The sequence below is a fragment of the Manis pentadactyla genome, chromosome 2 (genome assembly GCF_030020395.1).
Source record: "Manis pentadactyla isolate mManPen7 chromosome 2, mManPen7.hap1, whole genome shotgun sequence".
In the NCBI taxonomy this organism is placed as follows: Eukaryota; Metazoa; Chordata; class Mammalia; order Pholidota; family Manidae; genus Manis; species Manis pentadactyla.
The window spans coordinates 12,263,894-12,289,012 of record NC_080020.1 but is presented as its reverse complement, the minus strand read 5'-3'; the positions used below and the strand labels follow the sequence as shown (position 1 = coordinate 12,289,012).

General features: G+C 43.1%; 1 protein-coding gene across 1 annotated transcript in view; it reads left to right on the top strand.

Annotated features, from left to right (window-relative positions):
• Nucleotides 1-25,119, top strand: part of ATP8A2 (ATPase phospholipid transporting 8A2) — a 544,332-nt gene that overhangs the window by 172,043 nt on the left and 347,170 nt on the right. The window contains exons 17-24 of the mRNA XM_036917383.2: nucleotides 1,833-1,938; nucleotides 2,645-2,727; nucleotides 5,375-5,424; nucleotides 7,606-7,675; nucleotides 9,292-9,376; nucleotides 10,353-10,492; nucleotides 12,016-12,154; nucleotides 21,096-21,160. Coding sequence (XP_036773278.1) covers nucleotides 1,833-1,938; nucleotides 2,645-2,727; nucleotides 5,375-5,424; nucleotides 7,606-7,675; nucleotides 9,292-9,376; nucleotides 10,353-10,492; nucleotides 12,016-12,154; nucleotides 21,096-21,160 — 738 coding nt within the window. The remainder of the gene's footprint in view (nucleotides 1-1,832; nucleotides 1,939-2,644; nucleotides 2,728-5,374; nucleotides 5,425-7,605; nucleotides 7,676-9,291; nucleotides 9,377-10,352; nucleotides 10,493-12,015; nucleotides 12,155-21,095; nucleotides 21,161-25,119) is intronic.

Here is a 25,119-nt window from a genome sequence, read left to right as displayed (position 1 = left end):
GGGAGCAGTTAGGTGGCCGGGGACTCGCCTCCGGGACCAGGGATGAGCTCAGGGCTGGGCGCCTGATGCAGTTTTGGCCAATGAGATACCAGGAGAGGCTTGCAGGGCAGAAGGCAATCTTGAATTGAAGCCTGATTCTCAAATCAAAGGGCTTTTGGGTAAAATTTCTTACTGCATTTGCAGTGTAGGCCTTGGGGGATTTGCAAATTCTCTAAACTTATTTGATTTCACTGCACGACACCTAAATGTGAGTTATGTTTTCCTGCAGTCTGTAAGCAGTAGCCAGGCGGACAGTTGTGATTCGCTTCCACACAGTTGCTCTTACATCACATTGATAGGTGAGGAGAGAAACTAAAAGTGTTTAAATGTTAAAGTGTTAGTCACCATCCACTTGTGGCTACACACAATAGAAAAAGAAAACTCCACAATAAATAGCAAACACAAAGTTGCTTCCTCAATGTGAAAATACAAATCTATCTCAAATTCATAGCTAGCTGCCTTTTTAAAAGGGAAACACTAAAGACGTTGGCATTACAATAACCTCAGGACGTGGAAGCCTGCTGTCAACCTAGTCTCTGAACACCCTGCTTAAAGGGCTGGCCCATGAGAATGAAACAAGTTTGTATGTTGGAAAGGAAGAGGGGGACTTTGTCATTTGTAGAAAACCCAAGAGAGTCAGCTCTAACTCAGAGAGCTAGTAAGAGGGCAGTTCTTGGATTTAATTTGACTGGGTATTAAATTCATTTATAAAATTCTGTTTCACCTATATCTATCTCCATAAACTCTTGAAAAATATAACAGGTATAAAATCCCAATCATAATACAAAAAAACAATATATAAAATGCGCAGTATAGTATCTCACATATATGAGGCATGCAGATATTTTCTAAATGAATAAAAATTAATAGGAAATATGCCAGGACCTATGTTCAGAAGTTTTGGAAGCCCTTAGTAAATGGGAAGACATACTGTTTTCTTAGATGGGTAGGTAGTACTTAAGATGTCATTTCTTTACTCATTATAAATATAGTCCAATCCCAATGAAAATTATAAGGATTTTTTTTTGTGTGTGTGTAGCTGGGAAGATGAGAGAAATTTAGTAAATACACATCCAGGACAATGTTTGTTTTTTTTAAAGGTAACAGGCCAGGAATGCACTCTTTACACGTCTTAAGAGATTATAAAGTTAAGAACAGGCCTGGTGTAGCCTAAGTGCCAGCATAGTTGAATAGAAAGAGGAGGCCCAAGTTTGGCGTCAGTTCTCACTACTTTTATCCAACACAGACGTGAGCTCCCTGTGTCTGCTAGGCCTGGGGACGTGTTAGTGAGGGAGGCAGCCAGCCTGCTCGCCCTCCCAGAGCTCACCTAAGGGCGGAAGCATGTGAGCCGCAGGCATAGTTAAGTATTGGAATGAATGGGGCGGGGCACGGGCCGCCTCTTTTCTCTCACCTGACGGCGAGATTGATGTTCCAAATCGGGGGACCAAAGGCTTCTCAGAGGAAGTGACTGTTGAGCTGAAGCCCTGAGGATGACTGAATAGAAGAACTGGCCCAAAGCAGGTAGAGGGCAGCATAGGAAGAGCGGGAAGGGCGAGCCTTGTTTGAGGAAGCAACCAGATTGGCGGCTGGACACCACAGGGGCGAGTGGCTGGAGGTGGGGTGGGTGGGGAGCAGGTGCCTGGTCACGGGGCCTGGAGTCTGCGCTGTAGACTCGACCTCTGTTCTAAAAGCAGCGGGAAGCCGCCGCGGGTTTTAAGCAGGGGGTGCCGTGACTCTACTCCGTGTATGTCAGCACGGTTGTGGTGGATGATTCACACGGTCTCCCGTTGTAGCCCACAGCTCCTTGCATACAGGAGTTCCTCACCCTCCTGGCTGTGTGCCACACCGTCGTCCCCGAGAAGGATGGAGACGACATCATCTACCAGGCCTCGTCCCCAGGTGAGGGCTCAGGGCTGCATGCACACTGCTGTCCCCTTCTTGGGAGACTTGGGTGTTCGCACTTGCGTGTGGGAGATGGGGGTGCAGCCCGGCCCACAGAAGCCCTGCTGGCCTCTGGCCGCATGCCTCATGCTTCACATGGTTTATGGGTTGCGGTTAGGAAGCTGGTGCTGGGCCCTCCTGACTCCGGTAACACTGATGGCAGGGGATGCCCGTCCCGCGTTTCCTAGCGCCAAGGGACAGCCAGCTGGCTTTATTCACCCCCCCACCCCTGCGTGGATTTTCCAGCTGCTGGTGAAGCTGTGTGGTCTTTACCTACTTCCTGGGGCTCCAGGGACCCCACAGTACTAGAACTGAAACATTGCTGTGCTCAGAGACGATATTTGGTCAGAAAGTCATGGGAATATTACCCGTGGTCCTTAGCGAGAACTCCACCCACCCCAGCCAGAGCAGGAGGTGTGCAGCCCCGCCCGTCCCAGGGAATGAGCTGTCGGCCCGTCTTCCTGTCTAACAGAAGTGTCCCCTTCGGGACCCCAGTGGCCGGGAGAGCGAGTGCGTGCCGTCTGCATCCCGAACCCTTTCGGCCCTGCACCCAAGGCTAGGCCTCTAACCAGTGTGGATTTTGTTCCTTTGAACAGTGACACTTACTGAACAGAATTCTGTGCTTACCTCAATTAGTCGGTCTCCCCCTGCTCTTTATTGGCAGATGAAGCTGCTTTGGTGAAAGGCGCCAGGAAGCTGGGCTTCGTCTTCACGGCCCGAACGCCCTACTCGGTCATCATAGAAGCTGTAAGTGATGTCCCTGGGTGCCTCTTGCTGGACGGCACCTACTTTTTCAAAGACCCTATTTTTGAAATGCCACGTCTACTGTAAATATGGTAGCTGAATTTACATTTTTTTCTTTGAGAAACGAGACCTATTGAAAAATGGAGGCTGTTACGTGATCATAAAAGCCTGTCCATGTTCTTTTTACGTTGCAATAATTTCCCCCTTAAAGATGCTTCCCACAAGCCTTTCCCACGTTGATGTGAAATTATCTGTAGCAACGAACTTAGCAAGGCTGCTCTTCATTCTGCAATAGTTGGGAAAATGACGTTATGGCCTCTTGCTTTGAGGACAGGCTCTCCGGCTCTGCCTCTGCTGCCTGGTGCCTGGTGGGGTGGCTCTTGTGCAGTGACGCCCTCGGGCTGCTGGCCTCAGTCTCCCTGACTGGAGAGAAAGGAGTTGGCACTTAAGAGATATATATGTTTTTTAATCTTTGTGAGTTTTTCCTTCCCTGAAGTTGAGGAGTTTACTTATTTTATGTTTTTTCTGAGTTTCCCCTCTCAAGAAGCATGAAGGAGAGATTTGGTGATAGGAAAACTTTAAATCAAGAAAAAGATCAAATAGGGCCCCTTGAGATGGGCAACAGGGAGACTGCTAGTTACGCCCTGCAGGGCACTGGTGTTAATGCTGACCAGTTAGAGGGGCTGCATTTTACTCCAGTCTGAGTGGATGAGGGCCTGGAGACAGGCATTGCCTCTTCTCCTCGGCCTTTCTCCACTTCTCAATTGGGGGAGATCTCCTGGATTCTTACAGTTTTTAGCTGTAGGCATCCTTCAAGCCCTAGAGCTCTTTAATGCATTTGGAATTTACTCTAATTTACATAATAACTTGCTATGTTCCTCACATGGCAGTGGTCCATTTTTCTTTTACTTACATGCACACCTGTAAAATACCATACCGTATACAAATAGCCCACTGTTCGGAATTTTCAGTTTCTTTTCTTATGGAGTGCAGAGATCTCTCATATTTGTTTTTACTTACTTCAATCAGCAGGGAACTTAGCATAGGGAAGTGTGCAATTATTAGAAGTGGGACAAAGTACTGACCGAATCTAGGATTCCCTTCACAGGAACTTTTCATAAATGAAGTCTTCTTCGCCTTCAGTCTGAGGAGACTATTGCCCTTCACTGTAGTATTTCCAGCTGTACGGCTCTGTGCTGCAGCGGTGGTGCTTGGGAAGGGCGTGGATGCAGCACAGGTGGGAGAGAAAGGAGAGAATGGTTGCTTTGCTCACAGTGCTGGATAAATATGGGGACTCTAGAGAGCCCGTTGAGCTGGTCATCCCGGTGTTAGATGCCGTTGTAGTGGAATGGCACCCCTTCATCATTTTATTTAACAATGAAGGCCATTTATTTCTGGGAGTAAAATAATAACCAGTATTTCTGATTAGTTAAGGTAGAAAAATATGAATAACTTAAAAAATCCCATTCAACCACGAATACTTGGGCAGCATGAAACCTGCTGTTTACATGAAGGGGCCTGACCATCTTGAAAGCCGAATGAGTGGGCTTCCCATGGAGGTGGTTGGTAGCGCAGCGGGCAGGGAGCCGTCGGTCCAGCAGACAGCCTAGTGCCGAGGGCAGGGTGACAGCGAGCATGTTTCTGAGCAGGAGTCGGAGAAAGTAGTTGGGACAGGCTGAGGAGAAAGAGACCTGGTGGTTTCAGAAAGAGGGACTGAAGACTGGTGGAGGCTGGCTTACGTGGGTCATTATGTGTTAATTTAGGCGTTGAAGAGGAGGGGTGGGAGTTGTAGGTGGAACAAAATTCCATGTTCCATGTTCCGTGTTCTGCATGTCAGTTACACACATGGGAATTACAGACCTGGGGCATGAATGGCTATTGCCATTCGTAGGAAAGTCACACACTTAGTGGCGGAAGCTGGATTCAGACGCCTATCTGTTGAACTACAAAGCCCGTATTCTTCCTGCTATGATGTATCGGGGAGCTAGAGAGAGCAGGTTTGATGAAAAATGTTGAAAATTATGCACCCATAATCCAGAATCTTCTGGAAAAAAAATTGAGAGTATTGAGGTTCCATTTTTGAAGAACCTGAAGAAAAAGGACCTTTGATTAATTGCCCTGAAGTATGATGCAGATTGATAATCTAAGATGCTTTGAATTCCAAGTTTTTTCCCTAAATGTGGGGCATAGATTTGGGGAGCAAAATCTAATCAGAACTGACATGAGGCTGTTTATGGCTTTATGAATCTCAGTGTGAATAGGGGTACATTTTGCTGTAGAAAATTGATGTATTATAGGGTATGAATGTATGAATATTATAGGGTATGGTGTATGAATATACTTCTAAAAAATACGTAAAATCCTGAGTTTAGAAGCATTACTGGCCCCAAAGCTTCAGATGGGCTTGTGTAGCTTGGGTCCTTTACGGGTCTTGGAAGGGGCTGTGTCGCGAGCTATTATGACGGCCTTGCTACCTGGAGAAAAATGAGAAGCTTTTACCAGAAGGGGGAGCTGTGACCCCACCAGACTGACTTGTGGGAAAAAAAGGTCCACATTGAAAAGGCGTTTGCAGGGGGTTAGAAGATGGGATAAGAGGGGTGTAGGTTTGGGAAACAGCACCTAAGATACAAGCCTGTTTTGCTCGTTTCAGATGGGACAGGAACAGACATTCGGAATCCTTAATGTCCTGGAATTTTCTAGGTATGTTTCTCTTTTGTGCACTTGAAATAAAATATGTATCTGTATATTTAGCAACTTCATCAGAGTGTTTGCATGATCGTATGGTATGATTAGATGTAGTACTTACCTATTAAATGTAGGGAGTATATCTCCACAGGCCCTCTTCTCCCTGGGATTTGTGACTTCTGTTTCAGAAAGTAGAGAAGGTCGTTTCTCTGATTTTTTTTTTTTTCCCAAATGAAGTGTTATGCTTCCATATGCTCCTTTTTCTTTAAATTCCTAGAGACTGATGTTCTTGTATCAGCAGCTACAGACATATGTGCATGGTTTGGGGTATGTGAGGAGGACGTTATTCTGGTTGGTTTAGCCCAGGTCCCGCCGGCTCCATCTGAGCACACCCAGGGGAGGTCTGGGAAACTGACCTGCAAAGGCAGATAAGACCAGTGCGTCCCATCGGGGCTTGGCCCAAGTAGGGTAGTAGGGTAGTTCTCCTGTACCTACTCGAACTCATTCTTCCCCAGTGTGGTTTACTTAAGACCTGAGAATATTTGTTGAATTGTTTCCCTAGATCATTCATAGTTTGTTATAAACCATCTTAATGTCTAATTTTTTTCTGCTTTTCAACATTGAACTGTCAAAACCAGAGAGTAAGTTTCTGTTGCTCTCTCAAAGGCGTCTTTTCCTGTTATTAAAATTAGGCGGGTTTTCAACAACCTTTGTTAAATGATTTGTGACTCCTTTGCCCTCTTTGATTCATAAGCTATTTGAAAAAGATCAATGTTTTGCCCTCTAGGAGGAAATGCTTTCCAGCTCTACTCTTTAGTTTTAGGACTGCAAACTTGATCTTTGGTGGGTCAGGGGTCCTTGGGGTTGGGTTTTCAATGGGAAAGTGAGAAGGTCGGTACCAGTAGGAGTAGATGTAGGGACCAGGGGACAGTGTCCCTGTGCGTGGGCAGATTAACACCGCTCCAGACTCTTTGTGCCTCATCTTTTGTTGATGTCCTGGAAACCGTGTGCTGTTGTGTGGCTGTGTTAACTGGGACCAGTAGTTACTGGAGGGACAAGGATGAGAAAAGGAAATCAGATAGAAATACGTGAATATGGATGGAGACATAAGGCTGTATTAATAAAACTTATGGGAGGATAAGAGGGAAGAGGAAGATGATTCATAGTTATAGGTCTGGTTAAAGCTATGTCTTTTTAGTTGACTCACTTTTTCCAGATGCCGGTTAATCCTGACAACTCCCCTGCAGTAGTTGGTGGCAACCCTGCTTTACACTTTGAGAAGGTGAAATGCTGGGTTAGTAGCTTTGCTGAGCGCGCCCGGCTACTAGGTAGCTGGTTAGGTGGAGTGCTATGGTTAGGGTGCAGAAGTCACACCAGGCTGGAGAGGCACTGACCCTCAGTCCTAGGAGCTTACAGCCCATGGGAAATCACCTGCTGAAAGGCCAAAGAGATTCGGGAGGGTGAGATGTAGTCTATGAAGACAGGGAACAGAGGTGTAGAGAAGGGGAACGATGAGTCTTCTGGCGTGTGTGCAGCCTGGTGGTGGATGGGAGGGTTAGTGGAAGACAAGATAAGGTGAGGTGCAGGGGTGGGTGGGGATCAGCAAGAGGAGGAATCTGGGGGTGGTGAGGAGCCGCTGAAGGCTCAGGGAGTGAGCCGGGTCCCGGGGAGGGCGAATAAGGAAGTGTGCGTGTCGGCATCGGGAGAGGACCAGGGAAGTCCTGCCTCCAGTGAGTTCTACCAACTTGTAATTCCTTTCTGCTCCGGTTAAAAGAAGACGCAATGAAGAGCTTTATTCATGTTGAAACTTCCACTTTGCTACATAGTAGGCAGGTTTCTTTTGAGTTAACAAAATAAAAACAAATACTTTTACAGAGTATTGTCTGAAGTAAACTAGATGGACATAGTAGGTGCTCAACCTCTCGGTTTCTGCCTCTTCTCCTATAAGTAGCTGTGCTAGTGAGTTGCCATGGTAGGGAAATGAATGGGTTTTTGTCCATTATATATAAATAAAAAGAGTAGGAGCTATGCAGTTAAAGTCTGATTTTGAGGAAAAGCATAGCAAAATGGAGCTTGGCCACTTTGAGGGCTGCCAGCCCATGTTTTGCTTTGTTTCGGTGTTTAATCACAGGGTCCCATAAAACAGACCAATGACAACCTTTTTTCTTTTCTTCCTCTTTGTTTTTACTCTTACAGTGACAGAAAAAGAATGTCTGTAATTGTTCGAACTCCTTCAGGACAACTTCGGCTCTATTGCAAGGGGGCTGTAAGTACCGGCTGAGTGTCTTTCCTGCCTGCACTTCCCGGTGGCTGCTTTGTTAATCTGCTGCTTCTCCTAGCTGCCGTCCACATCATTCCCTAGTAATCTGCCCAAGGCTGGAAGGCTCTTTCAGGTTGGCAGTAAAGTTGGCTTGTAGTGAAAACCCACGGACGGTGATGGTGGTCCAAGCCAGCGTGGCGAAGATGGTCGTGAAAAGCTTCCATTTAGCCAACAGTTGGTTTCAAAACCAGCACCTTGCTATGTCATGCAAAACCCTTGAAGTATGAATTCTGATTCCAGTTTAACTACCATTGTGTTATGACTTTGGGAAGATAAAGTAATTTATATAGACCTATGATATCCATCCATCCATCCATCTGTCCATCTGTCTGTCTGAGTTCTATAGCAGCTATTCTTCTCCATTGTTGGGGTTTGTTGTGTCGTCAATACAGAGCGCCATGTGGCAGGAATGAGGGTCACTGCCATCTGTGGCCTCATCATTACTGCCCATTTTGCTTAGTTTCCTAGGCCAGGTGTTTTGTCCTGTCCCCACACCTACTGATCCAATCTAACTGTGTTATCTCTTGCTTATGAGCCTTGCTTCCAAACCTATCCTGTTAAATTACCGTCTTACATTTTGAGGGAAAAATTATTAAGCATTTTATAAGAGTGTGTCAAGAATTTGAAGCTACACTAGGGTCAAGGATTTGTTGAAAATCTTACTACTCTTTACCAATAGTGGGAAGAAATGTGGTCCTGTTTGAGTCCACTGAGCTTTTAAAAACGGAGTAATGCATGTGAATTCTAAAGGCATTATAGCTGGACCCATTAAAGAATCAAATGTTTATATCAAGGATACTGAGATTATGTTCTCAGTTGGTTTTTTTTTTCACTTTCTATTTGTTTATTTGCCATTATGTCCTAAGTACCACAGCAAGTACAAAGGGGTCAGTGTGAGTGGTGGAGGAATGTGAAATTATAGAACAGTATAAATATGAAAATGCCACAATGTTGCATTTTATTTTTATAGGTTTTCTCTTCAAACCTGCCCCCCCAAAACCAAACTAGACATTTTAGTGTCCTAAAGCTGTGAAGCATATGCCATATTTGATGGATGCTCTGTGGCATCCAGTCCCCTAGCCCTGCTTGTCAATCAGCAGGGTGAAGAGCTGAGTCATACCACGTGGTTCTCAGCCGACCTGGGTTCAGTGCCTTGTGGGTGGGTTGTGCCCTCCCTGGTAGGAGCCCTTGCAGTGTCAGAAGCAAGAGTGTACTTGAGCCATTTTTATGCGCATTTTACTCTTTCCACGTCTGCAAAAAGGTATTATAAAACTTTAGTATATAATATTTGCAGTTTTGGGTAAATATAGGCACCACTGGGTGCCTGATTATTCTTGAGACAACAGCGGTCCTCCCCAACAGGGTTTGTTTGGCTACATTCATACCCGATTTGTTTTCTGAAGCTCACTACTAAATTCAGCTAAGAACTATATTTCTACTTGCCCATCAGGTGTTCTCATGCACTTGACATGAACACCACTGAAACAAAGCTGTGTTTAGAATATGCTGGCTGGAAGGCTTACTTATGGGTTTACCAGTCACATTGTTTCCCTCTTTTATAGGATAATGTAATTTTTGAGAGACTTTCAAAAGATTCAAAATACATGGAGGAAACATTATGCCATCTGGAATATTTTGCCACGGAAGGTAAGTGAAATTTGCAAATGTTATTTTTAACCATTGAGGTTCATTTTCAAGGGTTTATGGCTGATGCTTGGGGTAAGCCATCATGTTCTGAATAGATACGTCATTTATGTGCAGTGCGTGGCTTGCTCCACAGGAGTATACTTCTCTACCAGCAACCCCTGCCCCGCCCTCCGCATTCTGTGCCCACGGCAGTGACAGGATGCACGGCAAAGTCCGTACTTAGTTACCTATATGTGGCCCTGCTGACTCTTAACCGGAAGTGCAGAGGGAAAAGGCTGGCTGCCTCACACTATGTCAAATCAATTTGTGGTTATTCCCTTTCTCAGAAAGCTCATGTTATTTCCCTGTCCCTCTTGTATCCTTATGGTGCTGGCTTATCCGTGACATAAGGGAATAATAATTTATGAACTCGGGGAGAACAGGAAAGGAGTTCTCTCAGAAGCCTTAAACAACACCGAGGTCAGGTCTTCCTGCAAGAGAATGTGGCGAGAGCTGAAGCCTTGCTTAAGTGCTGACTGCTGCTCTGTCGCCTATAGCTTCACACCTGAGTGTGTGGTGCACGCGCACACACACATACACACACACACTCACACACCTAGTGTGGCTGCCTGAAAGCCTGGGTCTTTCACGTGATAGCACCCTGGGCTGTTTTTGCTGTCTTGAAACGTACTTCCCGCCTCCTTCTTGCTGATACCTGTCTGCTGTTCACACACATATGGGTCACGCACAGCTCCTGGACTTTGCCACCGTGAGGAATCCATTCACATCCTCTGAAATTTATACAAGAGGTGGTTATATTAAAAGTGGAGTCGTTCTCACATTCACTTTCTTAAATATATAAAGTTCGAGAGACCTAAAAGGCAGATGTTTTCTTTAATTTTGGGGGCTGTGCTGGTGTAAAGCGGAGCCGCGTGATGTCTCTCACTAGGTAAGGTTCCTGCCTGCCCCCCTCACCGGTGCCATCACTGTTTTGCAGGCTTGAGGACGCTCTGTGTGGCTTACGCTGACCTCTCGGAGAGGGAGTATGAGGAGTGGCTGAAAACCTACCAGGAAGCCAGCACCATATTGAAAGACAGAACTCAGCGGCTGGAGGAGTGTTACGAGATCATTGAGAAGGTAGTGGCCCAGGACACAGTCGTCACATGCCCGATGGGGGGGCCTCACCACCTGTAGAATAAAGTCTTTAAACAGGGGTCCTTTTGCTACATAGTGATGTTCTCTTTTTTGTAAGAATATGAATTGACCATTAGCTTTTAATCATTTCTTCCTTTGCTTTAAGAAGCAGTTAGTTCTTACGGGCTGTCTGAAAGATCTCAGCACCTTCAGCTAAGCACTGATGGCATCTTAAGAAGCATCAGGTCAAAACCAACATCGGTGACTTTCTGGGGCTGCATGAGATTAGGCTTACGGAGGTTAGGGTACCCTGTTGAGGTACAGGAGCAATCAGAATTCATGGGCTGGTTGGACATGGTACTTACGAAGTATCTTCACACTTGTTTATTCTAATAAGATGTATGCTTTCCCGTTGGTACCCCGTCTTGCCTGCTTTGGTTTTTGTTTTTCTTTCCAGTTTATCCCAAGGCCTTAGGTGTTATTGGAGTCCCTCCTATCTGGGGGTTGGATTTCACCTTTTTTTGTTTCATGTCAGCAACCACTGGCCCCTCCATTTTTTAGTTTCTATGACTCTGAAGTCCTCACCTGTTTGCTTTCTTCATTCCTTGTATTTCTTTTTTTAAAATTCCCCTTTGCTTCTTCACATTTAGTTTTTGTTAAGTTTTATGTTTACTTGCTTGTCATTTTAATGGAGGTTAAGGTGGGCCTAGAACTGAATTCAGAGTGTCCATCGGCCCTGCTTTGCTGGAAATATCCACAATTACTTTTAGAATTAGAACAATGTGATTAAATAGGCAGTATGCCCATGCCGGCACATGGCAGCTGCTCAGGAAGGGGTCGGCTTTTCCTGTAACCAGGTCACCAAGCTAAGGTCCTCTGTCCGGGAGAGGCTCAGGGGAGGTGGGCAGGTGGTGAGCAGCCCCTCTGTGCAGGCACTCTGGAATCTGCTGGGACAGCAGGCCGGGCACTGGTGGTCTGTGGGTCTGCACTCCATACCCATCCTCAACATGGACTGACCCGTCCAGGCTTTGAAGAAGGCTAACAGGGGCAGCATTTTATGGTTCCTCGACCTGCAGATACTTTGATGTTTTCTTCTCTGGCTGTTAAATTCTACGCTTCACGTATTGCCAGATAACTGTATCATCTAGAGTCAGTCTTCCCATGCGTTGACAATAACATGACACTTCCCTCATTAGTGGGGTGGAGGGGAGGGCTCACATACCGGTAACTGCCTCAAGATTACTTGCCCATATGCTTTACTGCCAGATAGTGTCTGTTCTCACAGGCCCATGACCCACAGGGAAGGGAGCACTGGGTTGCCTGTGTGTGTGGAGTGGGTCTGACATTGCAAAGAGTTTTGAAATGCTACCCATCGAGATATTATCAATGATCTGTAAACAGTGGTTTTAATGTACCGAAAATAACTGTCGGGACTTTTTGACTGCCTGTCTTTCGTCAGAGTTTTGTCATGAATGCTGCTCTTAAATATGGACCAGTCTTTTAACGGAAAATATTTTTTGATCTAGAATTTACTGTTACTTGGAGCCACTGCCATAGAAGACCGCCTTCAGGCAGGTGTTCCGGAAACCATAGCGACTCTGTTGAAGGCGGAAATTAAGATATGGGTGTTGACAGGAGACAAACAAGAAACTGCAATTAATATAGGTAATTAATTTTAAGATAATATCCCAAAGCTGGCTTTGTATTATGTTTTTGAAGTGCCCTGTAGAAGTGCCTGAGGGTTCCCCAAACGCCTCGGCAGATGACCTCTTACAGAATTCTCATTCACAAGGCCGAGAAAAGTTTCTCCAAATTAAATGAAGATATTCTTATGAGCATTATCTGCTTGTTACAAACATTAGCACTGTTCCAGCTCCCTGAAAAGCATTAAACAGCCTTATAGGGGACATAGAATTCAAAAGTTGACAACTTTGGTTTTCTTACTGCTTTTCTTCTCAGATTTTTAGCCCGAGACCAAGAGCCTATTTTCACCAAGTTTAAGTATACATTGTGATTTTGTAGTTATGACCATTTTAATGAGTTTACCAACTAAGCGATGGATTTTCTGAGGGTCTTTATCTCTCCCTCCCCAATCTGGGTTGGCAACCTGAAATGAAAATTGAAGAAATTTAAGTCCAAATAACTTCATGAATGTTAAAGAGGCATATTTTGAGTTTGAAAGGAGTTGAAAATACTGATTTTTAAGAAATCAAAAATGTTGGTTATTTAAGTTATTTTAAAGTTATTGGTACTTCTGTCATCATTATGGTGGAAGGAACCCTGGTGCATATGTGGTAAAATCAGTGTGTAAGGCCTGCATGACCGAGAGTGTGTTTACACAGACAGACTGCGTCCCAGCTCACCTAAGAATTTAAGTGGATTTAACTTACTGTTGTCCTTGGAGATGTCTCCTGGGAATATTACCAACTGAATCCATGGAGTTCCTTTCCTTCCCTTCAAAACCCTCTCTTTTGAGTCAGCTTTGTCTTCAGACAACCTCAGCTTCAACAATATATATTATCTAGGGTGAATTTCATTAAAAAAAAAATAGAAGTCATTTAGTCATTACTTATCAAGGCTGTAGCTAATCAAATACAGTGGGGCTCCCACACAGCTGAGATGACAGTGACAGAGACATGAATGGTGTCTGAAGCATCAGGCGTGACTTTGTCCATTGGTGTGTACTAGTTGTCTCTCAAATGCATGATTTTGGAGAAGGGCGTGATGATGTTTCTGTGCAGACCCATCACTGCTACTGGGAAATAAGAACCCAGAGCTTAAAGCCCTTTGGTGGTGGTGGTAAGATTGTCATAATGCAGGTCAATACATTTGCTTTTGGTATGATATGTCTCTCTGCCTCTGTATAGACATTGGCCCTTCAGGTATGATTTCCCACATAAATTTGGCCTTAAACACCTGCTATTGATATATGGCTCCCATTGTTCATACAGGGCACATAAAGTTGACTGCTGCCTAGAAATACTCAAAATTTAGGGGTATGATTTCTGCTCTCTTAGAGCAACAGGAAGAAGTGGGGAATCCCTCATGTTAAAATTGAGCTGATGTGATAAGATCTGGAAACAAAGCGAGTGAGTGTTCCTGCTGGACTAATAGCCTTTCCATGCCCCTGGCCCAGGACCTAGTTTCCTTAAGCGGCATCTCACGTTTGCTGTGAGAAGGGAGCATGCAGGGTGTATTCGCTGACGGTGCTGTGGCGGGAAGAGGGCCCCTGCCCTCTGTCACCTCCTCTCAGCCGCATGCCTGCCCTCGGGCCACACGCATGGCCCTTCTCCTGCCTGTGCCTTTTATCGTACCTCAGCTCTCAAGGTATCTCTGAGTTTGGGACAAGCCCAGGTGAAAGCAAAGGGCTGAAAAATGAACCCAGAAAACACAAGTGGGTTATAATTCGTAAAGGAGAGTTTTGCTTGCAATGCAGTAAGACTCTTCTGAGCCTTGGGAGATAACTGATACCTGAAGAGTTTTAAAAAATAATGGTCGATTACTTTGTGCTTTTTTTAAAAGAGAGGGTATAGCAACATTTTTAGTTTTGGTACCGGAAACATTCACATCCATTAGATATTTGGAAATTGATCTTTCTCAGGTAACGCTCCTTGAGACTGCTTGAAGATTATGCCTTCTAAACAGATGACTTCACTAAAGTCTTATTTTGGAGCTTCTCTGTGTTCTTGTTTGTTCTAATGTATCAGTACAAGCCATCAGACATGTCTTTGGTGTTACTAGGTATGCTTCCAGTCACCAGGGAACTGATGTTCTTTGGAAGAGCTATGTCTGAATTATTTTTTTCACTTAGTATGTGGAACTCACGTTTGCAACCCTGGATGATGTTGAGGGATTAAATGTCATTTTTTAAAAAATTTAGGATGTCTGTTTAACCTACAGATGATGCCAAAGGCTCAGGAAGGCATAGAAATGCAGACATTGTATTGCATTTGACTGGGTCAGACCCCAGACAACAGTCATAAGCAGCAAGAAGTCATGCTCCTCACAGTGTGTGGACTGCAGGCTTGTTTTCCAGTCCTGCGTTCCTCTTCCCCTCAGGAGTGGGAACCATTGAAGAGCCATCTCCCCTAACACTCACTGCACAGTCCAAATATTTTAGTGCATTCTACGTGCATTTTAGGGTACCTAGAAGATACTTGGGAGGAGAATGAGTATCTAGCCACTCTATTTCCATATAAAGGAAGAAAAAGCAAATCAATGGAGTGTCTGCTGAGTACCCGAACTGTGCTGGGAGTGCTTTCTGAACACTATCTCCAGTCTTTTCATGTGAACAGTCATAGGTCAAGGGGGAAATCCAGAGTTTACAAAGGTTTCGTTCTGTTGAATGAACAAGCCAGAACTAGGGGTGAAGGCTCTTGACTTCTGGGGTAGGACACCTTTAAATGGATTCACGTAGCTGTCACTGAAGTTTGAGTTAGGAGGCCAGGGGAGAATGGTACAGTATCTCATCCATTCTGAAACACGCCTTACTTTTATATTGTAGCGTCTCTGAAATCAGGATGTCTCATGATTGTTGACTCTTACAGGTTTTCTCAGTGGCACCTATGGTAAGAGTTCACCTTTAGCTGTGACATTTGGCGTGTTTGGTGTTTGGGACTATTGGCTTTCTTTAGCGTTCGATTTATCTATCATCATAGTTTGAGAATTTATTTGTAAAGTGTAGCTTTGGGTTCATATTTTGGAAATAAATATACCTAGTCAAATGAAGTTCCAGGATATTTGTGTCTGTTAGGAGCCAATGAGTATTCTATAGAGAGAGACAGTCCTCTTGCCTGTGGGTTTCAGGTTGTTTCGGATTGGCATGATGCCAGCCTGCTGGGCTCTGCTTGAATTTATGCTAACTAGCTGTGTTTCAACGAATCGCTAGTTTTCTTTCTTAGCTTAAAAATTTGGCGTCAGCTTGTCTAAAGTGAAAATTCAGATGTAGACTTTGTGAATCGTGTAGTTGTCATTTCCTTAGTACCCCTGGATAAAACATCTATTAAATAGTTAGGCAATAGATGTAAAGTTTATAGAGTCTGCTTTTTTTCCTAATGGATGTGGATGAGTAAGAACAAAATCCTAGTGTGTATTCCATTTTCAAGTCATTAAGTTGGAAATAGCTCTTACTGTAAACCATTTCTGAGTTGGAATTCTGCCGCCTCCATTTTGTTACCAATCATTTAATATTTTCAAGCTACTTTTTACAGTCTGAGAAGTTTAATTTTGAAAAGTGAGTAACTATACTGCTTGCTCAGTCTATTACTGCCTGCAGGTTGCCTTGCCCATTAGAAGGAAGACAAGTTGCCATTTTCAGGAGAAGCTGGGACATTGTCGTGTTCCCAGTCTTAAGTGTTGGTTTTCAGAGAAAAGTCAGGCATGGAATTTCTTGTTGCCTGCAGCTAACATTGTTGCCAGGTGCTCCACTAGAGACTTGGGGAACTTAATTCCCTACCTGAGACCTGAGTCAAATTAAGGAGAGAGATGAGAAGGTATTCATGGTGCAGTATAGATGTTAAGTGTGACCGGAGTTAATAATACGTAGTAACTATTGGCTATAATGGGCCCAAAACTGCGCTAAGTCGTTTTTGTAAGTTTTATGTTTAATCCCCTTTGAGATAGCTGTTATCCCATTTTTAATGGTAGAACTGAGACACAGAAATATCGAGTGACGTAGCCCACGTCACAGAGGTGTGAGAGTGCTGAGATCTGAGCACATAATCGACACTTGATATTCGCTTCCCACAGGGAAGAATATGAGTCAGAAAAGACCAGGGAAGGCCTCATGGATGAGATAGATTTAAAACTTGAGCCATCAAGATTTATTTAAACAAAGAAGACTGAGCATAGAATGGGCCAGGATGGCTCACTTTGCAGGGAGATCATGTGGTAAGGCTGAAGCAGCACGTCTTAAGGGTGACAGAACCTTGCAGAGAGGGATCTGGAGGGGAAGGTGCTGACGTGTGTAGTTCTGTGGACCAGTCCTCGGCCTCCAGGTTCCCCGGATGGTGAAGGACTCTGTACTGAGCCTCTTTGACTGCATGTGGAATAGATTGAGAGAACCGTCTTTCATTATTCATTCCTAATGCCTGGCAGTGTGTTTCACACACTCACACTCAAATACTGATGGGCCAGATGCTCTCTGAAAATATGTAGAACCAACAGCCCCCTAACTGAGGGTTTGGAGTCATCTTGAATCCCAGCGATGGCCGGCCTGATTCATCTCATTCTCAGATACATGGTTAGCCAGGAAAAATTGCTCCTAACCCTTTCAAAACCGTCTGCAGGGAAATTTGGATTTAGATGCCTTTGGCATGACGAGCTTATCTCGAAAAGACACTGTGAGATCTGAGAGCTTTGGTTTGGTAGTATTTCCTCTAATGTGAATAATTCTATAATTTTCTTAAAATCAAGTCCTGCTCTAAGTACCACAGACTCTAATATTTTGATTTCTTTGAATGTTGATTATACTCAGGCAGTAGAAAGACTAAATACTTCTGTAGTGTGCCGTTAATGTCAGCTGTATTAGAAGTGAAACCCCAGAGATTCATTTCTCAGTCAGCTTATGGGTTGTGTTGTAAAATCGCGGGATTAAAGAACTAGACCTCAATTCACAAGTGCAGATTGACATTTCATACCTGGCTCTTCTCCAGGAGCTGATCTCATTTTATCCAAAAACATTAGAAATCAAACACAGCAAACTTGGACTGACGTAATTTAATTTGCCACATTAGCTAAGTCACAATTGCCTGTGTTGAACATCCATGGTGTGTCTAGTGCAAAGGTTCTGTGTGGTAATTCTCTAAGCAAACCTCACTTCATTTTCCAAATTAAAAAAAGAAAGAAAGGAAGGAACACACCAGCCTGTTTCTTCTCACAAACCTTGAGTTTTGTATATTTAAATTCACGAAAGTGTCAGTGGTTTTATTTATTGCCTTCTCCCTGCAGTGGCTAGAAAAATACTTAAGAGTTTTTCCATAATATCTTTGTGCAGCTTCAGCTGTCAAGTGGCATTTTGCTTAAATTGAAAAATATAAAATAAAGCAGCAAGCTAGGGCTTAAAAAATTATAGCTTGCTCCTGCAGCTGTTGTTCAAATCAAAAAACGACCAACAAATCCTTTTACATTAGTTATACTAAATTTGTAACAGTTTATGTTGCATGAAGTTTCTGGAAGTCTCTGGAGATAGAGTATGTGAACATAGAGGGAAATAATTAAAGCTGCAATATCCCCTTTTGTAAATGAAAATAAAATATATAGACCTCCCTTCTGGGCCTAGTCTAAGAATTTATAACAAGGAAGAAATACATTTATAAAATTTTAATCGGAAGCAGAGAGTTTGATTCTTTCAGTCCTACCATGCAGAACTTTGAATGGCATTCTGGGAAAGTCTCCTTGGCAGTCATCACTATTGTTAAAATACATACATGAACAAATTGGAAAATGTACAGAAAATTGTTTCACTCCACCCTCCACCCCCCCCACCCGTTTTTGTTTTTGTGTTAGAAGTTTAATAGGCATTTGCCTTTGTGGTATTGTGATTTTTTAATCAGTTTGTTTTAGTTTTTAAAATAATACGCAGTGGTTTTCACAAGCAAAATAATCTCACTTCCTTGAGATAGCAACCGCTAACAGCCTGGACTATATATACTTTGCTTTAAAAAAATAACACTTAGATTACAAGCCATAATTTTGTTAAAATTTGTGTTCTGAGGTGATTCACAAAATATTCTTCTCAAATGACAGTCATTAGTGAAGGATATACTGTGTACATCCCAAAATAGAGAAATGAAAATATTTTTCGGTGTCCACAACACCCCCTGAAAAAAAAAACAGGGTTTTTCTAGGTCTTAATGTTTGTGTGTCTTATATTCTGTTTGGTGCCTTTTCATAGGGTTTGTTTAGGAGGAAAGGAGGAGAATTGAGCACATGGTTGCAGCAGTCACGTGCCGGGTCCACTAGTTAAATGCTTATCTCCTTTTCTAGTCGCAAACAGCCTCTGTGCGAATGGTCGTTCCAGCCGTTCTGTTTAGTTCAGACTCTGGGATCCTCCTTGATTTAGGAAGAGCATTGGTTACGGCGCTTCCTTGAGCTTCTCACCTACGTACTTGCTCGAAGGTTGAAATTCTACACGCTGATGATCTGCTTCATGTTTCTGTGATGCTTAATCCATTATCTTAAGATGCTGAGAGAAAAACTGGGTTGTGAGGGCCAGTTTTCCAGGTGGAAGGATTCTTTTCTTGCCTTTTCTCAGAGATCAACTGAGATGGAGGTTGGTACAAAGCACACCTTGAGGCCAACTCTCCAGGGGGCACTGAAAGGGCAGATGGGGGCTGGGAAGAAAGACGGGAGCTCCAGCAGACACCCCCTCCTGGGGATTTGCTGAGCCGCTTTTCCCCAGGGGGTGCAGAGTTGAAGGGAGAGGCTCTCACCTCGGCGCACAGTGTCACCGAGCATCTCCTGTTTCAGAGCGGGCTGTAAAGCCTGAGCAGGGAAGAGCTTCCTAGAGAACGTGTTCACCTTCTGGGAGGAAAATCAGAAAAGAGTATCTTGCTTAACCCGTTGAGATAACTTTATTTAAATATGCAATGGAAAGTGTTAAAAAAGAATTAGTATTGGATTACTTTTGTTCCAAGCAAACTTTTTTTTTTTTTCTAGTTAGCAGTGTTTTTTTTTTTTTTTTTTTTTTTTTTTTGTGAGGGCATCTCTCATATTTATTGATCAAATGATTGTTAACGACAATAAAATTCTGTATAGGGGAGTCAATGCTCAATGCACAATCATTAATCCACCCCAAGCCTAATTTTCGTCAGTCTCCAATCTTCTGAGGCATAACAAACAAGTTCTTACATGGAGAACAAATTCTTACATAATGAATAAGTTACATAGTGAACAGTACAAGGGCAGTCATCACAGAAACTTTCAGTTTTGCTCATGCATTATGAACTATACACAGTCAGTTCAAATATGAATACTCATTTGGTTTTTATACTTGATTTATGTGTGGATACTACATTTCTCTCTTTATTATTATTATTTTTAATAAGATGCTGAAGTGGTAGGTAGATACAAGATAAAGGTAGAAAACATAGTTTAGTGTTGTAAGAGAGCAAATGTAGATGATCAGGTGTGTGCCTGTAGACTATGTGTTAATCCAGGCTAGACAAGGGCAATAAAACATCCACGGATGCAGAAGATTTCTCTCAGAACAGGGGGGGTGAGGTTCTAAGCCTCACCTCTGTTGATCCCCAATTTCTCACCTGATGGCCCCCCTGCGACTGTGCCTGTCTTAGGTTGTTCCTCCCTTGAGGAATCTTACCCGTCTCTGGCTAACCAGTCATCTTCCGGGGCCATACAGGGAAATGTGAAGTTGGTAAGTGAGAGAGAAGCCTTATTGTTTGAAAAGGTTAGCTTTTTACATCTTTGCATATTTATGCCCTGTGGCTTCTATGCCCAGCATTTGTCTTGAGGTATCTTTACCACTTGGAAGAATTATGATACTCGATAAATTTGATACGAGGCACGAATTCTATTTAAGGGTTGTAATTAGGAAGGAAGAAGAAAAGCTACAGAAGTAGCAGGCGGAAGAAAACATGGGAAGATTGATTATTTCTTTGGCATATCTTCTTGTAGAGTAACTTCAGCATGAATAGGTTTTAAGCTACTACTTAAATTGCGCACACACATTAACATAATAGGAGTATAGTTACATAACCAAAGCATATCTGTAATTACCAGCCATCTCCAGTGAAACCAAGAAAACCAGTTAGGCACCTTAGGCATTTGTGAAAACTTATCTATGACATGGTGGATATTGTCCAACTGAACTTGAACAGTCTGAGAGAAATCAGACAAATTAAAACAACCCATTCCTGAGGACTGTTCACATGCCATATGTTCTTTTAACAGTAAATAGTCTGTAGTTGTAAGACTTTGGAGCGCTACAATTTGCACTTCTCCAAATTCTTGGTTGAGTTCCAACAGTATAGATCCAGTCAAATTTGTTGTTTTACTGTATGCACAGGCCCCAAGCAAACTTTTTAAAAAAAAACTCAGATATGATTTGGGAAATGGGGATTGCTTTAAACTTTGGGTAGGAAAAGTGATTTCCTCAATGTATACTAGTATTTCTTTGAAACCTGTTGTGAGAAGTACATACTCTTTAAAGAAAAAAAAAAACAAAGGAAGGCTCTTGAGACTAGGATAGGCACATAGATGCTGATTTAGGAGGACCAGTCGATTCCATTTGTCTTCCTAAAGTGTTTGCTGTTATTTTAGATAATCCAGGGCTTATCCTAATGTTATACGAGGATGACAAGGATAAAGACACATGTGCAGAAAACTGACAAACATTTATTTTAGCTGTTAGTTATGAAGACCTTCACACCCAGCTCTGTTCCAGCTGTCTGAAAGAATCATGGTCAGTTTATCGCTTCTTTTCCTACCCCTCACGCCTGCCCGTTCCCTCGGTATGAGCCAGTGGGATTAAAATACAGCGGAGGAAGATAAAAGAAAGGAGGCTGAATGCAAATAACCATTGAAGAATGATGCATTCATGGAAAGAATGGTACATTTATGTGCGCTTTCTCTTCCTCTTACTTTCTAGGATATTCCTGCCGGTTGGTGTCACAGAATATGGCCCTTATCCTACTGAAGGAGGACTCTTTGGATGTAAGTAGTTTTTCACAAGTTGTATTTGATATCACTTTATGAAACTCTGTTTATTTCTACTAAAACTGATAATAAGGTATTTTTTTTTTTTTACCAAAAAACAATTATAAAACTATTCTATTTTCTATTTTTATGAACAGATGTGATAAAGTTGTATCTTTAAACTTCAAAACAGTAAGCTTAGAATATTGCTTTGTGATAATACTCGATTATATTCATCTAGAATTTTGCATTTAAAATGGGATAGTTTTAATTGGGTTTAATAGTTAAATATGAAGTGTTAATAAGACCTACTATGTGTTGCATCACATGGTGGTGCCCGGAGCTCCTTTGCTTTCTGATGATTTTCCAGTTCCAGGGTGTCCACGATCATAAAACAAACCTCTGTCTCTGGAGCCGACTCAGAAGTGAGCCCGGCATCCGAGAGATGGGTTTTGACTCTACATAGCGCGGCACTGTAATGCTCGAGCGCAGAGCGAGACTTTGGGGTTACCTGGATTAAGGCGTGAGTCCTGAAGCCACACAGAAGGCTTCACGGCTTTGCGCCTGACTGCCCTGTTAAGAAGGCTTCTTCCTTAACCGGCTCTGAACTTCATCGCTTAGTGTAATGACTTTAACATGCCCAGTATCTGCTGAGCAGGGGTGCAGTTTCCATGTATGTCCTTTTTTGTCCCCCGCTCAGAGGGGCACTCGTATTTCTGAGTCCTTCTCTCCTTCCCCTCTCCCTCCTCCCCTTTCTCGCCTTCTCCCTTTCGTCTTCCCCCTCGTCCTCAGTTGGGTTAAAGGCTTCCGTATTCTCTTTAAAATGCCGTTTTGTAGATGTGGAATAAAAGCGCAGTCCTCGGGCAGGGAATTAGATAGAGAGCGGATCCCTGGCCGGGCTCCTCGAGTTGGGCTTTTTGGGTCAAGAGCTCTGATGATGAAGCGAACAAGACGGGGAAAAAGGAAATGGCCCAAGAATTAGGATCTTTGGGCCCGGCCTCCTGTCTTTCGTCTCCCGTGCGAGTGTGGGGAATAAGGGCCTTACCCGAAAGGCCCAGGTGTGGCGTGCATCACCTTCACCTGCCTGGTAGGTGCGTCCAGGGTAGCACTCCAAGTGCTTATAAATGATGAGGATTTCTCTCTGTCTTGTTTATCGGCTGTTGTCAGTGTACCATCTAAGTTCTGTAATACAGATGAGCTATGTGGACGGAGGGCGGGGAGGTAATGATGTGCACCTCCGGGGGACACTGGATACTGATATGTTGTCAGGATGCCGGAAGGAAGTGTGATTTTCTTTTCTTAGGTTTAAAACAAAAGTCCTGTGAAATCAGTTTTACTGACAATAACCTATAGATCGGTACTGGCACACCCGATCCTGTTTCTGGCATACACACCGGAAACTGGTCAGGGAGGAATGGGAAGGAGGAAGGTGGTGTGAAGTGCCCATGGGAAGGGGGCCTCACGCTTTTATATGGTTTTAGCCCATTGCAGAATATTGCCATTTGTGTGTGTGCTGGTTGGATGGATTTATAAGTCTGCATTTAGGTTTAGTTAAACTGACTCTCAGAACGTGTTGGTTTAAAAGGATTCCTATAAAAAAATAGGAATTGAGAAAAATAGTGTAAGCAGAAATGCAACGACCCGGCATTGCTGGACCCATGTGCTATTTCTAGCTTTTCTTTAAGTGATGAGTTAAGTCAGTGATCAGGTCTGACAAGTTAAACAAATCTCAAAATTACCCATAAGGCTATTGTCATTAATCACGAATCTTTCCCAAAGTGTATTTGGTGTCTTGAAAGATTAGCTGTGGTAATATGAAGCTATCAGAATAAGCAAGACTAAAAATTAGGAATCCTGTGTATGAGAATAAGAAGCTACAATTTTATTAGCAATTTAATAAAAAGACAATGTAATAATCACATTAGTTAACTCTAGAACTTCTCAAATATGCCTGCCATTGAATGATAAGCATCTTTTAATATTTGTTAATAAAAATGAAAAAGTGCCGCACCATTTGGAGAGCATTTGTTTTTTTCTGATGCCGTAATATAGAGAAAAACCATGGCAGCAGTTAAAATAGATGTGGGTGGAAGACATGTAGAGAATCTCACTTGGGTTTTCTGAAAAAACAAGCAATTGAACAAGTTGTGAAATATATGCAATTGGTTGCACGTTTAGATGAAAGTGTAGCTGTTCTAATGTGTGGTAACTCGTGGAATATACATGCACAAAGGATATATTGTTAAGGATTTATTTGGAGCAAAATATTAATTCGTGAATTAAAAAAATAAAAAAGGTCTGTGTAATGAGTGTGTATAATCAACGGTAGAATTGCTGCTTAGGAATGAAAACAAGATCATGTAAAGTTCATTAATGATGTCTGTGGCAGAGACTGCATTTCCCCTCATCCCTGTGTGGGTGTGGCCAGGAGATTTAATTGTTGCTGGTGGAACATGACAGAGTTGAGGTGGAAAACTTCTGCTTTACCCATTGGGAAGGGTACCCCCTTGCCCTGGTTTCTCAGCTCTTCCCATTTTGCTGACTGGAGCCACTGTGGAACTTACTATATTGGAGACTTTCTGTACTGAGCACAGCAGAGCTGCTCCAGTACTTCAGGTCTCTGGATGACTTTAAAGACAGAATCTGCAGATTGCCTTTGGATTGTGTGTGTGTGTGTTTGTGTGTGTGTGTGCGCATGCGCACGCATATGTGCATGCGTGAAAGTTATAGTTGAAATATTGCATGGGGGTAGGGAAGGTATCCTGTGTTTAGCCTCACCCTACTGATACACAGAATCTGTTGCTAAAAGTTATGCCAGTATAGGATTTTCAAGCATGGTGTATGGCTGTCCTCAGAGAGAGAGGAGGAAGGTCTGTCCTGCTGGCAAAGGAGAGGGAATGGGATTTGGATTCATCCAGACGGCTACAGAAGTTCCCATTCCAGTTCCTAAGGTCCCACTCTTCCCTGCCATCATGCTAACTCCCACGGAAAGATGCCTGGTGAGTCTGTGATTACAACATCCACTGAATTCTACAATGTGAACATTTCCATTATTCCAGAAAGTTCCCTCACGTCCCTTTGCAGGCAACCCTCCTCATCCACTGGCAGCCACAGGTCTGCTTTCTGTCATGATGGGTTAGACTATCACGTGAAAGGAACCAAACCATGGACTCTGTTTTTGCCTGGCTTCTTTCTCCCAGAAAAGCTGTTTTGATGTTCATCTATGTTGCTGCTTGTATCATTAGTTTATTTTACTGCCTTGTGGTATTGCACATTGTATGGCTACCCCACAGTTTGTTTATCCATTCATCTATTGATGGACATCTCAGTAATTTCCAGTTTGAGGTTATTATGATTAAAGCTTCTGAGAACACTTTTTCTACAGGTTTTCATGTGGACACGTGTTTTCATTCTCATGGATAAATACCTAGGAGTGGAATTGTTGGTCATAAAGAAAATGTCATAAAGGAAATTAGCTCTAAAAGAAACTGTCAGACACTTTCCATTTTACACTCCCACTAGTACTGTCTGAGAATTTTCATAGCCTCACATCTTCACCCGTGTTTGTTATTTTCAGTCATTTTAATTTTAGCCATTTTAGTGGGCACATAGTGATAACTTACTGTGGCTTCAATTTGCATTTCCCTGTTGACTATCAACATTGAGCACCTTTTCCTGTAATTAATGTTCATTAAAAAGTCTTTGTGAAGTCTCTGTCAAGTCTTTTGTCCAGTTTTAAATTGGGTTTTATGTTGTCTTATTGAATGATGGATTCTTTATATGTCCTGGAGACAAGGCCCATGGTAGAGAGATGTACTGGAGATATTTGTGAACAATGGTAGAGAGGATAGATCTAGGGGACCTCAACAGTTGCTCCCTCCTGGTGTCCAAATGTTGTGTAATTCCCTCTCTTTGAATGTGTGTGGAACCTGTGAGTTCTAACCAGTAGACTATGGCAAGGGTAATGGGATGTCACT